The sequence below is a fragment of the Telopea speciosissima genome, chromosome 10 (genome assembly GCF_018873765.1).
Source record: "Telopea speciosissima isolate NSW1024214 ecotype Mountain lineage chromosome 10, Tspe_v1, whole genome shotgun sequence".
Lineage (NCBI taxonomy): Eukaryota > Viridiplantae > Streptophyta > Magnoliopsida > Proteales > Proteaceae > Telopea > Telopea speciosissima.
The window spans coordinates 43310068-43333677 of NC_057925.1; the positions used below are offsets into that span (position 1 = coordinate 43310068).

General features: G+C 41.1%; 1 protein-coding gene across 1 annotated transcript in view; it reads left to right on the forward strand.

Moving 5' to 3' along the window:
- Positions 1-23610, forward strand: part of LOC122644077 — a 67780-nt gene that overhangs the window by 14800 nt on the left and 29370 nt on the right. The window contains exons 2-3 of the mRNA XM_043837681.1: positions 11484-11558; positions 20147-20180. Of these exons, the coding sequence (XP_043693616.1) occupies positions 11484-11558; positions 20147-20180 (109 nt within the window). The remainder of the gene's footprint in view (positions 1-11483; positions 11559-20146; positions 20181-23610) is intronic.

Sequence of the window (23610 nt, forward strand, 5' to 3'; positions counted from 1 at the left end):
GCTTATCCTGAATAGGAGCCGGAAGGGTAGAAGAAGGCTCCCCCTGAGTAGAAGTTGGTAAAAGATCAGGTACATCTTCAAATACTGGTAGATCCTCGATACTATCTAGAGATCATTAACAAATGCTATACTGTTTGGTCAGTGCGATTCTAAAGAAAAGAAAAGAGCGTACTAAAGCTCGATACCAATTTACATAAGAAGGGGGCGATCTACCACAATTTACATAAGAAGGGGGCGATCTTTAGAAACCTAGAGATCGAAGGGAAAGAAGGGGCGAGAGGCGAAACTCGAGAGTGGCGGAGCAGTGCCGCTTTCTCTGAAGAAATGAGCTGCCTTATATAGAAGGAGAGGTCATTTCTGATTCCAAAATTTTATTTCAATTCCGGAATATGTAACGCGACGTGTCTTGACGTAGGCGCGGGTACTATTGGAAAGCATGCTCATGTAGTCCGCAGGATGATTGTCGAGGGGCGTGGGCGCGGCAGCTGTTCATGTGGGACCTCGTAGGTCGGATGAGCGTCGGGGTGGAGCGAGGCGGCGGCTTTGTTCATGTGGGACTGCGGATGCCACCATGGATGACGTTGATCCGATCGTCGAGATTGATGTCATCTTAGCCGCGACCGCAAAGAGAGGATTGGGCCCCCCCCCCCCGGCTGGCGGCAAGTTCATGGCGGCGTCGGCTGCGGCCATGGTTTCACGGCCGGCACATCGGCCGAGGAGAGTGCCAGGATGTCGAGGGGGAAAGTGTCCGGAGCTGGTCGTCGGTTGGAATGTATCGCCGCAACTCACGGGGATTTCGTAATCCATCGCACCGGGTGCGAGTCGTCTTCCCCGTCGAGCAAGATACCGTATCGAGGACCGTTAAAAACCAACCCCCCCCCCCCCCAACCCCCCCTGTCGGGCTTTCCGCATACCGCAAATTAGCAATATCGAGCTTGGCTTCACGTAAGGGAAGGTTCGGTAGGGTAGCGGAGGCGGCGGAGATGCCGGGCCGATAGGCTGGAAGAAGCGTTCGCGTTCCGCCCAGGAGCGTGCAATGGTGAATTCAAGTCCCCCGGAGAATCTCCATAGCGGCGCGGGGCGATCTGGTTCGATCATCGTGGGCATATTGGTCGAGGGCAGATGTGCTCGCTAGAGAAGACCGGTTGGCCTACTAGTCCCCATTCACGGCGAGCAATACTCCAGGGTTCGGGCCAGGGTAGAAGATAAGGCGGTCTTGATTGTTTTGATCAAGTATTATATTTTGGGAAATTCCAGCATAAAATCTTGATAAGCGGCCGGTATTGGGCATGATCGCATAATGACGTTGAATCATTGGAAATATTTCGGGAAGGATTTCTTTAGCTTTTAAATATAAGCGATTTTGTATGCTTTATAGAAGAGAGCATCTTTTAAATGATCTTGATACAATCTCCAATCGAAGAAAGGTGTACTTTCTCGGGGAAGTAACATCGTCCCAATCGGTGTGTCAATTGAGTCGAGTCTGATAGTGAAGGCTAAGGCTGCTTGGCATAGAAAGATCCAAGACCCTTGGAGAAGGCGGTAAGAAGCGATCTGCAAACGGCTTTACGGCCGCAACTGCGTCTTCCTGAAAGTGTTCAGCGATGGTACCGCTTGGTAGGTATGCCATCGTGATGAAAGAAATCGGTGGTGTTGGAGACAGTGACCAAATTGTGAAGCGGAATATTGGCGGTGATTGTTGTTGTACAATGCAGGAGTAGGTAGGTGGGGTATATTCCACATGAATAAAAAGGATCTGGTGTCTGTTCTTGACTATTTCAGGGAAGAAATAGGGACTAAATGGTGAGAAGGGAAGGAGAGAATTCATTTGTTGTGGCGGGGAACTCGAGTGTAACGGGGAGTCCATTGGGTAGGTACTACCGCTGTTACACAGGGTTCTCTAATGAGAATACCACCACGGGGGGGATAGGGAGTAAGCGAGAGAAGAGGCTTTCTTTTTGCTCTTGCGATGTGGTGTCGGCGTGAGCTTTACCTTTACCCTTATCGAGGGGATGCACGAGGATTCGTGATTGTCGTGGCTGCTTAAGATAATCAGCGAGAAAATTGTCGGTGCCTTTAACATGTACAATTTCATGCGATATTGGTTAATAAGATTGGCCCAGTTCACGGCGAGAATTAGTTTCTTTGATTTTGGTTTTAAGAAAATCACGAACCGCTTGATTATCGAGTTCTAATAAGAAACTTCTCGGGTAAAAGATAAATTCTAAACCGTTGAATAGCATTTACAATGGCGAGAATTTCTTTTTCATAGATATTATAATTTTGTTGAGCGGGGTAAATTTGCGAGTTATATCCGCAAATTTGTTCATCGAGAAGGGTTTTTAAGGGTCGTGCTTTGAGGACACATCCCGATGTTCATTGCTAGCATCTGTCTCTAAGATCAAGAGATCACCAAGAAGAGAGGGAAATAAGCAGACGGGCGAGATTGGGTAATCTCGATGCAGTATGTCAAGGACTATCGTGTGTCGGATGGAGTCCGAAAAGTCAACATCTTTTTCAATTTTAATAAAAGCGTTTTTCTTTTGTTGAAAGGTCTTTTATGTAATTACGTCCATAGTTCAAAATTCTAGAAGCTGTTGGAGATGTTGTTTGTCACGGAGACGAAGGAAAATCTTTAATTTTAATCGAGATGTGATCTTGGACCCGTAAACGTCTTGAATAGTACCCGCCGCCCTACGTCGGCACACGTCGCCGATTACTATTCCGAATTGAAATAAAATTTTGGAATCGTAGCCGACCTCTCCTTCTATATAAGGCAGCTCATTTCTTGAGAAAGAACTAGCTCACTTGACTTTCGAGTTTCGCCTCTCGCCCCTTCTTTCCCTTCGATCTCTAGTTTTCTAAAGATCGCCCCCTTCTTATGTAAATTGGTATCGAGCTTTAGTACGCTCTTTTTCTTTTCTTTAGTAGCGCACGACCAAACAGGTATAGCATTTGTTAATGATCTCTAGATAGTATCGAGGATCTACGAGGATCGTCCATCTATCTTGGATCTGCATGAGTGAAAGCGCGAGACTTATTGCCAACTACTTGTAAGGATATGCACATATATTGAAGTTTTTAGTATTTCTTTTTCTGTTCTTTGTAAGACTTATGCGCACCAAACCGAAGACTATCTGTAGTGATAGATCGGCGAGGTTACCCCTTTAGTCTCTGCGAAGGTCGTTTCATCGATCAGAGTTCGGTTAGCACACACACGAGTTGGTTTATTTCTTGTTTATTTCTTTGCTTTTATCTTGTGATTTCCATGGCCGTATATTTGCATAGGAGATTGATGTCTGAGGAACACCGAGGTTGGAAGAACCGTGCGTGTTTAGGACCCTTGTCTCTCGTATTGCAAGCGGGTTTAGCCCCAGGAAATTATCTTTTTAATTGCTTAGTGATTATGGCTTCTTTTCCTCCTTGTTTTACGTGATGACCCGCTCATCCCTTATGACCCACGATATTCATGCAGCGTGATCGCACTAGCATAGCGGTGCACTTAATTTTTAATTGATCTCACATTAGACCATGAAAAAAAAATGTCATGCTCCCCCTGAAGAGGTGGCTGAGAGTAGTATGCCAGGGATTCATGGAAGACAACATCCATGGTAACAAATGTACGTCAAAAGGTGGATGATAACATTTGTATCCTTTCTGGGTAGGAGAGTAGCTCAAAAAAATACATCGAATGCTCCGAGGATCAAGCTTACCATGAAGATGATGATTGCGAGCATAGCATACACAACCAAAATTTTTTGGGGGAACCACAAAAGAAGAAGAACCTTGAAGGAGGTCAACAGGAGTACGACCATCAAAGACAAGGGTATGCATATGGTTGATGAGGTAGGCAGCGGTGAGAATAGCATCACTCCAATATTGAGGAGGAACCTGTCGTGCAAACATAATGACCCGAGCCACTTTTACAAGGTGCCGATTTTTTCATTCGGCGACTCCATTTTGGGCAGGGGTGTTTACATAGCTGGTCAAATGGAGGATGCCATTCTCAGCTAGATAGGATTGGAACTGACCTTCCATGTATTCTTTGCCATTTTCACTTCGTAGAATTTTTAATGTGGCATTGAATTGGGTCTGGACCATATGATGGAAGAGCTGGAAACATCGAAAAACCTCACTTTTGTGTTGCATAATAAACACCCAAGTGGTCTGAGTAAAGCAATCAATGAAGGAAACAAACCATCTATGGCCAGAAATGGAAACACAACGGGCAGGGCCCTACACATCAATATAAACTAAAGCAAAAGGAAAAGTACTTTTATTAACTGAAGAGTAAGTAGAACGAGTCTGCTTAGCCAAGACACAGGCTTCACATAAAAACTCATTCTTTTTACAACTTTGAACTAACTGAGGAAACAAGAAAGCTAAAGTTCGAAGAGGAGGGTGACCAAGCTGACAATGCCATAGATGGAGATCCAAAGAGGTTGCTGAATGTAACTGATAAGCCGAAGAAGAAGCTAATGGTGGAGTAGGCGGACCTGTATCGAGGATGTAGAGACCACCATATACCTTACCACCCCCAATCGTGTGGCCTTTCACCAGATCCTGTATGACACAATGAGAGGGAAAGAAAGTTATTTTGCAGTTCAAATCTCGGGTTAAACTACTAATGGAAAGAAGATTAGTAGGAAATGAAGGAACATGCAAAACAGAATTTAGGGTAATGGTAGGAGAGCAGTGAATGGAACCCTTTCCATGAATGGGAGAAAGAGAACCATTGGCTGCTCGAACAATATCTTTTCTAGAACAAGGGAAATAATGATGAAATACGTGAGAAGGACCAGTCATGTGATCAGTGGCACCGGAGTCGATTATCCAAGGACTGGAGACAACCGATGCACATTGACTACCAACCGGAATACCTGAGACAAAGTAAGAACCAGATGGGGCAGCAGGCGCAGGTGCAATAGAAGGTGCAGCGGAAGATGGCTGGAGTATGCGACGGAGGGCTAGTAGCTCATCCTGAGTAAAACCAGTGTCAGCAGAGGGGAATGTAGCAGAAGGAGCAACAGCTTCAGTCAGATTTGCCTTCGGTTTGGGCTTTCCCCGGCCTCGTTTCACCTCAAAATCAGCAGGTTTCCCATGTAACTTCCAACACTGGGCCTTGGTGTGAGAGGGCCTGTGGCAGTGCTCACACTTGATAGGTTCTCTGGAGGCAGCATTACTACTGTCAGTAGTGGCCATAGTTATCAAGGCGACACCGCCATGGTGCCCAAGGCGTCCAAGGAGTCTAGACGCCATGGCAACAGACGCCTTGATAACTATGGTAGTGGCAATAGGAGCAGGGCTGGAAGTAATCTGTAGGGCAGACCTAGTAACCGGAGGAGCATGTAGCATTGCAGTCCGACGAGTCTCCTCAGTATGAATCATTGCAAAGGCCTGCTCCAGTGTAGGAAAGGGAGACTGGTTCAACACTTGCATCCGAATAGGGTCATACTCCACATTCAGACCAGCTAGGAAATCGTACACACGGTCACTGTTGAGGTGTTTACGGTAGGCAACAACATCAGTAGGTGTAGAGGGCTGATAAGTGGAGTAATGATCCAATTGCTGCCATAAGCTTTTGAGGGCAGCATAGTATGCAGAAACAGACAACTCCTTCTGAGTGAGATAATGAGCCCTCTTGCAAATCTCATACACTTGGGCAGCATTCCTAATGTAGTTCAGGTAGGAATATTTCCCACTAGGAACCAGTGTAATAGGATCACCAACAAGGCTGGCCGATTGGGGTAGGGTTTAGTAATTTAGGGCAAAACTAGGGTTTGAGTTAAGTGTTGATGTTGAGGTTTATAGGGTTTTGATGGCAGGTGTAGGGGTTATTAAGAGATAAAAATAATAGGGTTTGGAGAAGTTTGAAAATTCTGCAATTTTAGGGCAGAATTAACTATCGGGTTTGGGTTTTGGTTTTTAACGGAATATGGTGATGGGGGGGGGGTTAGGGTAGGAATTAGGGACTGTAACTTGGGTCGAGTGTAGGAGGGGATGAATGAAGGACTCGATGGAAGTTTGGGGAGGATCTGATGGCTGGAATTGGGTTGCTTGAAAATCAAGCTAAGGGTTTGATGGAAGAGTTGCAGGTTTAATGGAGGGAATAAGAATGCTGGTTTGATGATCTGAATGGGATCGATGGGGAAGGTAGGTTTAGGTTCGAGGATGAGAAATAGAAGGGAATAAACAGAAATTAAAATAGCCTACTGGTTCGAAGAGATCCCAAAAAACAGCAGCTTGAGAAATTGTGAGAAAACCTCCCGATCTTCACGATGCAAGGAGTCGCAGGAGTCCACGCACCCTATCCACCTTGAGATCCACAAGGATGTAATAGTCTGAGAGCAATCAACAGCAATGGCAGCAAGCTAGAAGCAAAAATTTAATAATTGAACTGTGGGGGAGCCTCCCACGATTTGCTTATTTATTACTCAAACTGAAATCAAATCCTACTCAGACTAGGACTTGTAATCCTAATCTGATTCCTAATTACTAATAGAACATTCAGACCTGTAGTCCAAATCTGATTACAAAACAAAGCTAGCCTACTAATGGAAATCGTGGAGGGGAAGTAAATAAAGCAACTAAAGTAATTGAAGGCTAAAAGACTAATTTGCCCTTAATTAAAGTGTTGGAAAAAAACTAAGTATAAGAAGGCTCCAACGAAAAAAACAAAACTCAGCAGCCAAGTCAAGGCTTTTTCTTGCTCCTAGTGCTTGGACCTACGTCAATTCCCAACACGCCCATAAGTCTCCTTGGCGGCACTCCAGATCTGATGGGCTGTCTCCAGAAGCATGAAATTGTCAGACAGATCTGGTTGTATCGATGCCAACAATTAAGACATAACCATGGCATCATTGGACAGCCACTTTTCTTGCGGAGGTCCAGCTGTAGATGGCATGAGAATAGTCCCAAGTATGTGACCAGTCAGTCCTCGACCAGCAATGGTCAATTAGGTGGTCCGAGACCACTTAAGATAGTTGGAGCCATCTAGCTTGATAGGAGCTGAAAGTGGAAAAAGATCTGTCCGAGGCTGTCCCTCTTGCACAGAGGGTGCAGAAGATGCATCTGAGTCTGGCATTGAAGCAGCCCAATCAAGGAAGGAAGACCCTATGCAATCAGCCAAGAGAAACTAGAGGCCTTAAAAGGCAGTCTGAGAAGGAGAGCTAGAAGAGGCAATCTATCAAACACCTGGTAGGCACTCTTGAAAAGACACAGAATCTGAGGCTGAAATTAAGGTCGAAGATGGCTCTTGATGGTAGTAAGCAACTCCGAAAGAATCAGCAGCAACAGGAAATCCAGCAGCTCTAATCAAGAAAAGTCGATTGGAGTTAAGGTTTTGAGAAAACAGAAAAAAAAGGCTGAAAAAGAAGGTCGATTGGGGTAGGATCTTCAAGGAAGAATGGAAGCAAGTGATGGCTGCTGATTAAGATTGAAGGGAGAGGATCTCTAATGCAAAGAGATCACCTCTAAAGGAACCAGCAGCAGACAAAAAGGCCCAAACCCAAATATCGATAAATTTCAGGGTTTTAGAAAACCCTGAAAGAAGGTGATCGAGTGGGATAAGGGGCTAATCAGAAAGGTTTTAAGGATGGATAGATGCTGTAAAGGAGTTGCAGGTGAAGTTCCAATAGAGGGAAAAAGAGCCTATAAGAGAAGAAGGGCTAAATCTTCAAAAATCTGGAAATCTTCAATACCGCAGTGAAGGAAATCTTCAAAGCATAGGAAAGAAAGGAGGTAAGATTGAGGGCAGCAACTAGATCGAAAGATCACCTCATTAGTGCTGTCCTAAGTTGAAGAAGAGAAACCAAGAGAAGGAGAGAGGAGATCGAAGGTAGAAGAAGGAGAAGAGAAGAGAAGAGAAGAGATGGAGGCTGTGGAAGCTTGGATCAGAATAGGGTTGGCTCTGATACCATGTTAGCTGAACCAAAAATGGGAGAATGGCTTGAGTTAGTGATTCTTCACTCACAGCCCTTTCATTTATATCTTTTACTAATGAGCAGGATTACAATACTGCCCCTGTATAGCCAACATGCTTATATCGGGGCAATAAGCAAAGAAAGAAAACACCCAAAATACCCTTATCGGGTTACACAACTCAACAATTACACATCATAAAACACATGACCATGCTCAGACATTTCAATATACATCATATATAAATACTATTATGTTTCCTCACCTTGTTTGTTACAATGATTCGCAGATTCAATTTGTTTATCGTAGCACCTAGGTCTCTCAAGTCCTAAAATATCAATCCAAAGTATCATGTCAATACATCTTATAATTATATAATGCCTACCATAGTACATATAAATATACTTTAGTATATTAAATTACAATATATTCATGACCTGCTTTCGGGGTGTTACACCAAGTGGGTCATTTTCTTTGTTCCATACCCTTTTTCAACATTGTGAAAGCTTCATTGACAAACAATGGAAATCAATAGGTTTGATGGATACTTACCTCCTGGAAAACGGTGTGTTCATTTTCAAATTTGCCTCTAAAGAAATCAAACTCCGTGCTCTTGATGGCGCCCCCTGGCTATTTTCCTCCATTAGTGGGATCCCCTTTTGCAACTCCACAAGGTCAACCTCAGTACCATTCCCTTGTGGGTAGTTCTGCCTGGTCTCCTGACTCTCCCCCTCCACTTCTGGAGCCCCGACTGCCACAGCATTATCGGGGCTTATGTGTGACCTCGTAGAATACCTGAGGATCATGTCGGCCATTGTATTCTTTCAAGTCCAACTTCACTTTGTGGTAATCATCCATGATACGTTGATTAGGAGTGCCCACCTCAAAGTAGGCATGCACATGATCCTCAAAAGTAGTTTGTGGCTGTACTACTACTATCCTTTGAGGTTCTCGATGTGTCCTTGTGAAATTAATTGCTATAGGGTACACATGTGCATCATCTCGAGGTCTAGGACTAGCAATATTAGGCTCCATAAGCTGCTGCTTCATGATAGTGACACGTTGAGTAAGTTGTGTCATCATCTCTATGAGAAGATTCAACTTGTCATCATCACTAAGGGGCTGGGAGGGCTGTCGATCACAGCCGGCCATGTCTCTGATACCAATTGATGAGGTATGCTAGGCTGAAACAAAGCAACACTAACAAACCTACAGAAACAGAATTGTAGTGAACCTAAAACACAGCAGATACTCGAAGTAAATTGCAAACTATAAACTCAATGATGATGAAATTAATATATTCTAGAGGGCCTGTGGGGGTGATTAAGTGGTAAAAATATCAAGGAGAGTTAATGGTTGGGGATGGATAGAAACTTGCATGGACCGAAAATAGAAAGTCAAAGAAACAGCAAATTAGCAAGTCAGGAAAACTGATATAACTCTTGATCCAGCCATCCTATGAGCACCATGTTTAGATCAAATGGAGTAGGAATGGAGGAGAGTAACATAGTTTAATTTCAGTCCAAGTTGATGGTCAGATTCTCAGAATCTGTTGATTGATTATTAGACTATGTTGCTGTCCAATGGTAAGTCATAGATATAAAAGAGTGCTGGAAAAAACTAACAGAACCTAAGAAAACTTACATAACAGTGTTAGAAATTAAATAAACATAAAAGGAAAGATTAGAGATCACCTAGAAGTGGACCACAATGAGAGTTCTAGCTGCTGGAATATTGCTGGAACAGTGAATGACAGAGAAAACATGATACATATAAATACCACCTACCAATGGGTAGGCGACACGTGGCCAAGATAACCCACAGATCGCAAAGTATGCTAGGCTGCCCTATTATATCGGGGCTTTCCTTCGGGTGTGCTGAGGTATCATGCCATATCGGGACTTTCCCTTTGGGACTCTCAATGATGATCTCGTTCCATATTAGACTCCCACAAGGGTACATCTTCCTTCCATCCATAGGTTCTCTGCCAATATTGGACTCCCAGAACCAACTCTCAGGATTGCCTCTCGAATCCATCCTATAAATACAAGGGTAAGCACCTAGTTAAGAGGATCGATCAATCTTTCATTCTCTTGCGCAATTTGCTGTGCTAATTCGTGTTGTTGTTTGGAGAACTGACTTAAGCATCGGAGAGTTCCCCCTGGAGTCCGCTCCGGTCCTCTCTTATTCCCTTTGTTCTTGCAGAGTAGCTTGTCCACGTATACCAGGTCGGTTTTCTACAGCAACAAAGCACAAAAGAGAATAGGCAGAGAAGAAGAAGAAGAAGAAGAAGAAGACATGAACAATAGGTTTCGCCAACTATGGCCCGCGGTTGGGCTTCACTACCTTCTCCCTCCAAGGCCTCACCACCTAGGTTGTGACTGTATCACCACAGTTCACCGCTCTCATAGAGCAAGAAATAGCAACAACCAAAATTGTGGGTTCTTGTAGTACTACCACTTTATTTATAATAAGCTTTGGAACAATACATGGAAGAATAACTCCCTCATGAGTGGGGAGTAGCTTGGCTGCCAAGAAAATAAAAAAAAATGGAAAAAGAAACTAATATGTTGGTAATAGCAAGTACATGAAAAGAAACTCCTACTTAGCCTAACTTATTCACCAAGTAGCTAATACATCGAAATATCAACTGATGGAAATGGCAACTAAATAATTAGAAACTCTAAAAGATCTTGGCAGCTGCTCATCTTTCCCACGCCATGTGTCCACATGGGGCCCACACTAGACGATGCGATACTCACAACTGCTCTCCACAGTTTGGCCTGGAGGCTGGCTTAGTTAAGGACCAGAACCAGAACCGTGGCCACTGTTGTGGGCCTGGTTCTGGTCTAGGACCTTAACCATGGTCTGCTAGTCTGCGTTCGTCTTCCTACATGCATACACCGTCACCTCTGCGTGGTCTCCTGGCTTTGATGTTGAACTCCCCATTTCACTGGATGACAAGGCCAACCAATGCTATGGAAGATGAGCTGGTTAAGCAGGATATGATGCATCTTATAATTTGTTGTGGGAGAAACCCTCATGAGCTGTATTTTATTTCTGCGCTTTGTCTTTCTCTAATGGGTTACTTCTTGGTGGAGGCTTTGTTCTTTGGTTTTCTCTCCCTCCTATGAAGTCATACTATTTGCCTATTTTTTCCCTTTTGTAATAAAATCATTATTCTGATAGTCATTCAGAAAATCTCTTTCATGGGTTACTTCGTATTTCCAGGACAAGATCTTCACATAAATAAGGTGATATTGCCTAAGAAACAAACTGCGGAGAATTCCTAGGTTATCTAAAATTACTTTATTGACCTTTTAAAAATAGGAAGAGTTGGATTGTGGGGTTACTCAATAGAATGATTTTGGGCTATGTGCAACCAAATAGGTGAACCATTGATTGCATTGTCTGGAATGAGGAATATGCGTTTCTAGTCAATGTTTCTTTTAGTTAATAACTGTTGTTGATTTCGCAGTGCTTTCATTATTTTCTATTTCTTGTTAAACTTGAAACTTTGTTTGTTCTCATGGAGGGTAAATTTTTGGATGAATTCCATGCAGCTGGTTGATGGGAATCCCTACAATTTTGAACTCAGGACAAAAGCAGTTGAAAAGGCCCAAGTTTTTGAAAAAGTTGTAAGTGGTGGAGCTCCCTGCGTATTCTTCCATTTTTTACTTTATCTTCATTTATTGAAGGCATATTCTTCCATTTTTTTACTTGTATCCTTCATTTATTGAAGATAGAATAGCATACCTTACTGATTATGCTATTCGGTTTTAGATCAGGAAGTTTGTTTTCTGAAGCTTGAGTTATCACTTCTTTTTCAGTTTAAAGCAGAAACATTTAATAGTATATGAACTGTTTTAAAATGTTCTACTGAGAATGGAACCTATGAACAGTCTTACCATTATGACATTGTGTAAAGAAAGTTGGAAGAGAGAAAAGGCTTGTGAGTTGTGAGATTTGAGAGAAAATCATTGCTGCATTTCCCACTTGATGACTTCTCCTCAGTATTTTTGTAATTTTTGAATATTATGGACTACAGTTCCATGATAAAAATATTCATTATATGGTCTGAGGGCCTTATGCACACTTACTGAATGTTTGAAACTTATATTCATTAATTTTTGTGCCCTGCTCAAGTGGGAGGATGGGTTTTAGTTGTGTGCAGCTTGGAAAAATTAAAATGATATCGGTCTGAGAACCTTAGCTGGCTAATCACCTGAAAAACTTAGCGAGTAATGACCTCTTTGCTAAACTCTTCCTGCATTCAGATATGGTTCACGCACTTATGGACTACTGCATTTCTAAAAATCTGATTATCAGCTTGGTTCTTTCAGAAAAGAGGCATTGGTCATAGGCTCTGAGATGGCTACTATACGGGAAAGAAAGCAAGCAAAGAAAACTACAGGCAGAAAAACAGAAAGTCCTGTGGTCCTAAACCCCGTACATCACCCCTTTCCTTAAGTTTCTATTACTGTTATTAATGTAATTCTAGATTGGTATGAGGCCAACTAGAACCAATAACCTGGATCTGCTAAGGATTAGAGAAATTGACTATGTCAAAATATGTGAAATTGTGAAATTAGGGTTAAGGTTTGATGGCACCTAGGGTTAGATGTTAGGGTTAAGTTAGGAGAGTGTGGATTATATGGGAGAGAAGATATGCTGAGAGTCATAGTTAAATCAGATGACTATATCTGAAGTTATTGAGGAATCCTAGTAGAAATAGGATTGAGTGGTAAAAGGATAATTTCAGACAATCGGCTGGGTGGATGGTAATGAAATTTGGATCGAGTCTCTCTTAGGGTTTGAGGAAGATTCGATCAAAATTTCAGTAGGTTCTAGCGATTAGATTTGGCTGGGCAGAATTCTCGCGAAAATCACCTTGCATGATACCTTCTACAAGGGAAGAAGAATAATTGTAGAATTTCAATTTCAGACTTGTTGTTTGAAAATATCTTGAACCTTGCAGAGAAATTCCAGTAACTGAATATGTTTCTTCAAGAGATCGGCTATGGCAGAATTGAAACTTGAATGGAGCTTGATTGGAGATCAATGGAGGGGGTTGGGGAATGGGATGGCTATCTCAGCTCACCCGGGGCATCTCACCCAACCTATCTCAGGATTTTTAACAAAGGCTAAAGCCAATATTTCATTAGTCAAATTCGTGTACCATGCTGGCCTCCCTTACAAACTTACATAGAAGACTAAAAAATAGACTTGGACAGTAAAAAGGGAAGGTCTAACCCTATCCTTAACTAATAAGATAACCTAAATTGACTAAGAAAGTGAAATAATAAAGAAAACAAACTCAAAATGGGACTCTAATTAAACTAAGGAAGTAAATCCCATTTTCCTATTTTCTACCCATATTTTAGTTGGATTTTAGGTTAGGAATACAAGTAAGAGAAGGAGAAGAAGTTGAAGGAGAAGGAGAAGAAGACGAGGAAGAGAGGAAGAAGAAGACAAGAGAATGAAGGGAGAGATATTTCCGCGGTAATGTGTTGTGTTGGAGAGACATCTCCACGCAACTATGTTACTTCATTGATAATAAGTAGTCGTCGGCCTTCTTTCACTGATATAGTGATCAAAATAGTCTGCGACACAGAGAGGAAAGATTTATAGAAGCAGACTTGGTTTCACCAAGGAACATCAAAACAGGTCAGTGTGTTCCAGAGAGGGAAAGTGCAGCCCGACCCGAAAAGGCTTGGATGACCCTACGATAGTAGTTTACCAGGCCAAGAAAAGATCTTAACTCATATACCTTTGATGAGGGATCCAATTCCTCTATGGCCTTCACCTTCTCATTGTCCATGCAAGTGGTTTCTCATTTGTAATTGGATTTGTGACATCTGTACTTGGTTCTTGTTAACTCTATTGCTGTCCACTTGTTTATATATATATCATTTTGCCCCTCTCTGTGTCTGGGCATGGGAGGTACACTCCCCTATAGAGAAATTTTCTTCTAAAAATATATAAACAAGTGGACAGAAATAGAGTTAACAAGAACCAGGTACAGATGTCACAAATCGAATTGCAAATGAGAAATGAACATTTCCAAAGCAAACCACAAGCAATATACTCAATAATCAGTAGGAAAGTAAGATATCAGCAGCAAGGGCGAAATGGCCGCCCCACCCTCCATGAAAGGTGAAAATCTTGCCCCCCATGATGCCAACTCGCGGACGCGCAGGGGCCACGCTCCCCCACAGAGAACATCGACCCATATATTTAATGGGTTATTCAAAGTCTTCTATTGACTCAGTTAATGTTCAAATCACTGCCATATATATTGCTAGTAATCCAGTGAGAGAACTAAGCATATTAAAGTTGACTGCCATTTTGTTTGTGATGCTGTGATGAGGATGATCTCCACCCCGTTTGTCAACTCTACTTAAGGGTGTCAATTTGGAACCGAATAACGATACCGAAACCGACCGTCTAAAACTTTGCCGAACCGAATCGAAGAAGAATCGGTATGGTTTTGGTATAAAAAAATGAATGTTATTCGGTATGGTACGGTTTCGGTATCAAGTGTGATACCATTTGGTATGAATCAAACTGTATTAAATTACGTTACTTCCTAATCTCCTTTAGTTTAAGGATTCCGCTCCTCTACTTCCATAAGAGGTACTTCCGTCCTACTTCCATGCGATCTGAGAACGCCACCTGTCCTGAAGAGAATCCCGCTGGTGCAAAAATTCAAATTAAAGTTGAAAACTCAGTGGATATAATTTGATCCACATTAATCCAAAAAACAAACCCCGACCGACCCAAAACGAAACCCAACCCATTTCACTTTCCCAAAACTTCGACCTTCCATCGATTTGAAATCCCTAAATTCCCAAAACCTCGACCATCTTCATTCCTCGCTCTCTTGTTCATCGATTCTTTCATGGAGATTTGCTTGCTTATTTTATTTTATTTTTAATTAAGGAGAAACAGGGGATCTTCCATAGTTTATACAATAGGGGGTGGGTTGCTGTTTTTGAATTTAACCTGTCATACCTTATAGATATAAACTGAAAAAGAGAGGAAAAAAATTGGGACTTTGTAATGTAAGGTTAAATCAGGAATGATCTAACCCCAAGCAGGATCTTGATCTCAATCAATAAACTTCAGATTAAGGGAACAAATCAGCAAATAAAACAGAAGATAGAAAGAGAAGATGGAGGGATAGAAGGGTAATGGAGATAGGGGGCTGTCTCAGCCGTGGGCCTCTGACCCTCAACTCTCTCAGTTGATCTCTCAGCCTTTCTCAGGACAATAGTTTGCAAAAAGCAAGCTTCATTTTTTTTCATTCATTCCATTCTTAAAACTTACAATAAGGCCTCTATATATAGTGAGGGCTTAACCAAAATGGTAGTAAATACTTTCTGATGAGAAGCTGCTGATGAGGAGCTGCTTACAAGCTGCTGCTAAGAAGCTGCTGATGAGAAGCTGCTTACAAGCTGGCAGAAGCTGCTAAGGGAATGGCTTGATGAAGACAAATTGGCTGGTCCAATTTTGTCCAATTTTGTCCCAAAGTTAGGGACTTGTTAGGCTTGAGCTGACTGGTTTTGGCTTCTTCCTTTGATTGTATATCAGCCCATGCATGGGGCTGGGATCTACATCAACTCTTCCCCTCTTAGAAAAAAATTCGTCCTCGAATTTTGTAGAATGTTAGGATGATTTTAGTATGATGCACATCCATCTTCAATCCGTAGAAAAATTCGGGTAATTCCTTGGATGTACGAATGTAGTCATTGAGGCAAGGAAGTTGCTCTTCAAGGTACTTCAAGGGGATGACAAACTCCATGTGTGCCACTTCAACGTCTTTGGATGTGTCCACGGGATCGTCTTCTACCATTGTGTTCTTGACCCCTACATCAATTTGATGGCTGAGCTTCTCAACCACTGGTGCAGCTTGGTCTACTTGAATTTTATTAGCTATATAGTCTTGAATTTCTTAAACACAGACCGTCTTAGTAGAATCTTCTGTTGGTGCATTAATCGTTGGTGAAACTTCAATCACAGTCGCTGCCACTTGCTTTTGAGTTGATATGTTCGGCGTTCCCTGTGGCTGTATAGTCGATGTTTTCACCTTTGGTTGTAACCTTTTTAGAGTAAAACAATGGTATAGATGGTGCCGATCAGGTAGGACACACATGTTGTTTTTAGGTTCAATCCAACCTTGTCGCTCGTTCAACCAATCACAACCTATTGCAATGAAGCTCTTTGGAGATGGTACCGGTTGACACCAAGCACCGTCATAGTATGAGGAACACTCAAATTCAACAAAAACTTGACCTGTAGGCATGATGCATATCTCTCCTGTCTAAGACAACATATCCACCACGGATTGTGAAATAATGTTGTCACGTCGCCTCTCATCAACACATAATATGGCTGTGCTCCCATTGGGTAGACGAACTCGGGTCTTGAAAACGAAGGGAGGTAGATCTATCGAGGCTTGGTTGGAGCTTCCCTCCGCCATAGCTCTGATACCAATTTAATGTGAGGTTAAATCACGAATGATCTAACCCCAGGCAGGATCTTGATCTCAATCAATAAACTTCAGATTAAGGGAACAAATCAGAAACTAAAACAGAAGATAGAAAGAGAAGATGGAGGGATAGAAGGGTAATGGGGATAGGGGGCTGTCTCAGCTGTGGGCCTCTCACCCTCGACTCTCTCAGTTGATCTCTCAGCCTTTCTCAGGACAATAGTTTGCAAAAAGCAAGCTTCAGTTTTTTTCATTCATTCCATTCTTAAAACTTACAATAAGGCCTCTATATATTGTGAGGGCTTAACCAAAATGGTAGTAGATACTTGCTGATGAGAAGCTGCTGATGAGGAGCTGCTTACAAGCTGCTGATGAGAATCTGCTTACAAGCTGCTGATGAGAAGTTGCTTACAAGCTGCTGCTAAGAAGCTGCTGATGAGAAGCTGCTTACAGCTGCTGATGAGAAACTGCTTACAAGCTGCTGCTGAGAAGCTGCTTATAAGCTGGTAGAAGCTGCTAAGGGAATGGCTTGATGAAGACAAATTGGCTGGTCCAATTTCGTCCAATTCTGTCCCAAAGTTAGGGTCTGGTTAGGCTTGAGCTGACTGGTCTTGGCTGCTTCCTTCAATTGTATATCGGCCCATGCATGGGGCTGGGATCTACATCACTTTGTTTGCAGATGCAGAGTTGGTACAATAGGTTACAGAGGGACGAAGTGGTTGCCAAGTGGAAGAAAGTTAAGGGAAAGATGTCTCTCCATGTCCACTGTCACATTAGTGGAGGTCATTTCCTTCTTGATCTCTGTGCAAGGCTCAGATTCTACATCTTCTCCAAAGAGCTTCCAGTGGAATTTTTATGTGTTTCAACATGTTCTCATACAAAATTGGAATAATCACATGAAATAGGTGTTGGAAGCCTTTGTCCATCGAGATGGGAATCTCTTCAACAACTACCCAGAATTGAAAGATGCAGCAGCATCCTCTGAGGGTGGAGGTAGGCTTGAGGGGCCCGGCCAAGAAGACCATGATTATGGAAGAAGTAAACATAAAATGGCAATGCCAATTTCTGTCACTTCTTTCCGGTGTGGTTCAGGCAGATTGGTGGAAGAAGAGAGCGAGGGATGAAGAAGGTCGAGGTTTTGGGAATTTAGGGATTTCAAATTGATGAATGGGTTGGGTTTGGTTTTGGGTCTGGGTTTGTTTTTTGGTTTAATGTGGTTCAAACTATATCCACTGAATTTTCCACGTTAATTTTTTACCAAAAAACAAAACTTTTCCACTTGAATTTGAATTTTTACACTCATCGACTGTTGGATTCTCTTCAGGACAGGTGGTGCCCTCAGATCGCATGGAAGTAGGATGGAAGTACCTCTTACGGAAGTAGCGGAGCCGAATCCTTAGTTTAATGTTTTTCTTCTTTATATATTTGAATTCAACTATTAAATTACGTTACCTTCTATACAATTACATTTGCTACTGAGTAGTTGATTTTGCTACATGTAACCTAAGCAAGAATGTGGAAAGAGAAAATTCATGATGCCATTCACCCCATACCTTTACAAACCCTCGGCCCAATGGGATAGCAACTATTTGGTCATAAACACCACCCTGTACTCAATAAGAAACCTTATCCAAACCGAATAGAAACCATAGCAAAACCGTACCAAGCTGGTTCGGTATTGGTATTGGAAATACACTAATGTTCTTGGTATGGTATGACTTTGGAATCTACTATCTGTCTTCTGTACTGAACCGAAACCGTACCGAATAACCAATACTGTATCAATTGACACCCTTAGGTCTACTCAACAGTTTGGTGCCTTGTTCAGCTAAGGCATTATTTAAAAATGTTTTTCTTCGAGGGTGTTCCAAGCTAGGCATGGGTGATATTTATGCTCCAACTTGAGGGGGAGTGGTAAAAATTACATAGATTTTTATATAAATATTGAACCACAAGGGTATTCTTGTCATACCCTTTCTGTTTAGTCTTATTCGTGGGTGCCCTTTTTTCAAAGGACAGTTCTGTAATTCTGTAACGATCCCTATTATAAATAAACATGGGCTGGTACCAATTGGAGTCGAGTCCATTCTCTCCAATTGGTAGCTTGTCTTGCTGCTCTCTACTGTCTTCTTCTTTTCCTCTCTTTAATTATACTTTGTTGATTGTTGGTTGCTTTGGTTTAATTCTGTTATACCAAGCATTCCTTATCGAAAAATCAAAACTGGGAAGCAGATGAAGCTCCACCTTGGGTTGATCTACTTATCACCCTTTTATCTGAAATTCCGTATTTCATTAAATTCTTAATTATTTTTGACATTCTACCCCTATGTCTATTTTCTGGTGTCGCATGCTGACAGCGATCTCCTATTTCCAAAGATCTAAAAGTACCACTTTGGATTATGCAATCCTTTTGACAGAAATGGACTCCTTTCTTGTCAATGATGAGACTTATTATACGATTGGGGCCGTATCCTTCAAATGAACAGATGTCATGGAGCTCTTAGATGCTGACCTTCAAATTGATTGGAATGGGAAAATTCCCAATTGATCAAGTAGCCAGTAGATCCTATTATTATAGCAAGATAAAGCATCTAGAGGCAAAATAGCTTTATATGGGAGACAACTACAAATTTCTAGATTTCATAAATTAACACCTGTGGGAAACTTATAAACAACTCCAAATTTCTAGATTTCATAGATCAACAATGCTGGAAAAAATTAGTTTCCATTTTTCCATTGTTAAATAGGATTTATTTTTCTTCTGGGAATAAAATCTAATTGTTTGAGTCCTGTTTTACTCTTGTAAACATGTAAACCCTTGTACCCATAGTTGTCAAGGCATCCCCCAGGTGCCACCACCTAGGCGTCCAGGCGCCTTCTTGTGTCCAAGGCGATAGCACGCCTTATTTAATGCAAGAAAGGCAACTGTCTTGGATGCCTAAGCATCGCCTTGTGGCCTTGTGACAACACACCTTTTAATTTTTTGACACTTTGAGTTTGTGATTTATGTTTATTGCTTTGTTTTTTTTTGATAAATATGCTTATATTATATCCTGTTCTTTGTTTATTATATATTGATTTTCTCATATTAGGTCATTACTAGCATACTTATATCATATTCCATTGATATGGCTTCTATGTTGCATATAAGTATAATTAGATAAAATTATCATTGCTATATTACATATATTGCATACTTAGGGAACCTAGGTGACAACTGGGCTCCCCCCTCCAACGTCTTGGATCGCATAGTTGCCTTGACAACTATGCTTATACCTAAATGATTCACAAGAAAGATCCTTCTCTATTAACCCGTGGACTAGACTTACAACCACAAGAATAAAAATACTGAAATAATTCCTGTTCTTAATCTAGCTTTCTAGTTGTGCTTCTCTTCTTTGGCTGGTATGTCACATGGATCATGTATGGTTGATGGCTGCTTCTTTTCCTTCCCTTCCTTCCAACATGTAGTCCTTATATAATTGCTTAGTTGCTTTAGTAATTCAAATAAATTAGTATATCATTCCGACCAAAAAAAAGTATATCATTCAGCTATGTCAAGTGTAAAATTGATTTACTTTTCTTTGGCTAGCATTTTTATAAATATCAGTATTTGTCCATCTTCAATGACCTTGGTGACTGGACCTTGTCATGTCTGTTGTTCCAATGCAAACGCTTATACCATTAGTTTCTTGCATGTAACTGATGTAGTGGTTGGTGGTGATGTTGGCACAGGTTGATGCCAGAATCAATGCTAAGGGAGGATGATGTAAGTTGTTCAATGATTTCTCTGTATGTTACTGTTGCAATTGCTGAGAGTGAAATGGCACAACAAATTTAATTTTTTGATTGGCACCAAAAGAAGAAGTGTATTAGACAAAGAGAAGATAAGAAGAGAATATAGAGGAGGCCAAACACTGCAACTCCTCCACCCCTGAAATCCAGCCCTAAGAATCCTTTCCAGACTAAAAAATGAAAGATAGGGAAAGATTAAGGAAGGTATAGGAGACTATACAGCTATGCTGAAGATAGAATCTTTCTCCACATTGAAAGTGACTAAATTAACTCTAACCAAAGGGGAAGGGTTAACCAAAAGAAGAAGAAGAAGGGGGGGAAAAAAACTCTATTAAACATCATCCTCATTGTTGTTGACAAAACAGGAAGGATCCTGCCATAACTTATCAAACTAATTGGTCTGAAATGTTCAAGCTCTTCAGCCCTGGTCTTCTTAGGGATTGCAGAAATAAAATATAATCTTGATGAATAAATAAAAATAGGATTATGGTCCCATACATATAGTTTCCCTAAAAAATATCTTTCATCAATGCCCTAGTATATGCTTTAAGTAGATCCATCTTGCAGCCTCTTCCATTTCTTGAATAGCTCTTTTAACCTTACTTCAGTGAATGGCCTTGCCTGTCAGTTACTAACCTCATCTTCAGTGAATGGCCTTCTGTGTCAGTTACTAACCTCGTTTTCAGTGAATGACCTTTCCTGTCAGTTACTGAAATCATCCAGAATGATATCAAACTCCAGTTAATCAGGCCGAGATTTATGATGGTGCAATGAAGTTCTGCTTATAGAAATTAAAAACATGATCTGCAATTTCAGATTTTTTCCAGGTATCGGTCCCAACATTCAATCTACTTAGAGAAATTTGAATTTTGTTGTGTAAATGACCAAAAGACTTGTCGTCATGCTCTTTCAGCCATTTTACCCAGGATATTTGTTTCCAACAAACTTCGTCAGGTATGACCCCACCTTTTCCAACTCCTTATGATGCAAAGCTCACCGTATTACTTATTTACTATCCTTTCAGGGCCTTTTATCTTCTATCATACCCACTGTTTCCCCGAAAATGTCCTGTTCTGTAATTTCATTTAGCAGCTCCTCTTTCTTGATATCAATTGTACTAAATTCTAATTCATTACACCTTTTTAGCTTCTCCTTTGTGAAACTTTGATTTCTGTCAATATTCCCCTATCCGTTCTTTCACACCCTAAACTCACTCTAATGTTCAGCTATCATATCCACTAACACAGGATGATGTATACACATATGCTCAAATTTAAAGCGTTTGGTGCCGTAGTGCATATTACCATGAGAGAGGATAAGGACAACATGGTTAGAAACTGTAGAAGGTAATGCCTCCTCCCTAACTGATTTGAACAGTTCTTCCTTGCTAGATGAGTCGTTGTGGCTTGGCCTTGTGTACTATTGGGATTAGTGATGTCATGATGCCATGTGTATTTTCTGTTTGATTTTTTTGCAGCCCTTTTTTTCCAAAAAATATTCTAACTTATCCTACAAAATAATAAAAAAATATGCTTCCATACAAGATGATTGATTTGACACACAGCAATCCTTCAAATCTAATTTAATTGGTGATTAACCCTTTTGTGTAATCAACTATATCCATAGTTGGCATCCAGACGCCTTGGTCGCCTAGGTGGGCACCTAGGCGCCTTGCGTCCAGGCCCCTCCAATGCCTTGGATCACCTAGATGCCGTGACAACTATGGCTATATCAATGCTCTCTCACATAAGAAGCTTGATTTTGCCTGGTGGGTTTGGTCTTGTTGAAGTGATCAACAAATTGATGCAAGTGAATATCACAATTATCAAATTCAGTGGATCGATCATGTTTGTTGCATGCATAAGATTAGGACTAAAGAGAGTCTACTTTTCTAAGTTCCAACCAATCTAAATATTGATCACATTCAGGGTTTTAAGTATTGGGCGATACGTAACGATATCGATGGGTATCGATACGATACGTACTGATATGATTCTTAATTTTCAAAAGAGATTTGTAACAACCGATACTGATCGATACAGTCCGTAACGGGACTGATACTTTCCGATATAGGGCCCAACTATGGTCCGATATGGGACCAATACAATCCGATGTGGTCCGATACAGGTAAGATCATAGTACTAAAACTCGTTTCATCTCGGTCGAGATTTCGAGTATCTCGGTCGAGTCGAAACGAAATGCAACATTGAATTAAAAAATGCAATATTTCGAATATTTCGGAAATTTCACCATATTTCGATGAAATTTTGGTATCTTGGAAATTTCGGTCAGACCGAAACACCGAAACGAAACGAGATTTAGTACTATGGGTAAGACACACTTGATAAGTCTCCTTTAAACCTGTAAAAAAGAAACCGTGAGTGAGATACGAAACTGAGAGCAACCGTAGGCCTTGGAAACTTTTTTTTTCCTCTTTGATATGAGTGGGGGGAAATCATCTAATATAAAAAACAACCCTAATCTTTACCATTTCAATTACTTTTAAGGATTAACAGTGCTCAAATCATGGATCAAAATAGATTTAGGCGAAAAAGTGGTGAAGTTACAGCTCTTTTTTTTCCTACAATTCTTTTTGTTATGCATCACCAAATTACGTGAAAACGACAAATCTTTGCATCAAGCTGATATACAACAACAACAATCACAGCCCCCCTCTTGACAATAGTATGCGTATAGATCATAAATTTGACACAACTAACAGCAATCATAAAATGAACTTACCTATTTTGTGTTGTGCAGGTCTTTCTGAACCAAATGTAGGCCTAGTAGGATGGGCTTACTGCATTTTGCTAGACAACCAAAATGTTCTAACATCTTCAGGGTTTGCACCTTCAATCGATGACATGCGAGCTGAACTACGAATCTTACAGGATGGACACATGCTACAAAGGTGGACTCAATCGAAGGAGATTTGGATCACTAACCACACCGTATGACCTTTTGAATGCTACGACCAAGCAAAACTTACCTATTCCATGGCATCTCATACCAAACTTTTTTGAACTAGCGAAAAACATCAAACTTTATAAATGTACGTTTAAACCTAAGAATAACATATGGACTAGTAGACTACGTTCCCTTGCCTCTTTCTCTATATCTAAAAGGACTGTAATGCCCCCTTTCCTATATGATGTAAATATGTTTTTCTCTATCTAATAGTAATATAAGAATGCTTCCCATAAAAAAAAACTAAAAATCATAACCTTATCCCAACCAGGGTTTAAAGTATCACGTCATATCGCTATCGCCGATACGTCTCGGTATCGATCGTGTATCGATACATACCGATACATATCTATTTTTTGAAAAAACAATGTATCGGTATCATATGTATCGACCGATACATGTCGATACAATATGGTTAATATGTATCGATACAGCCG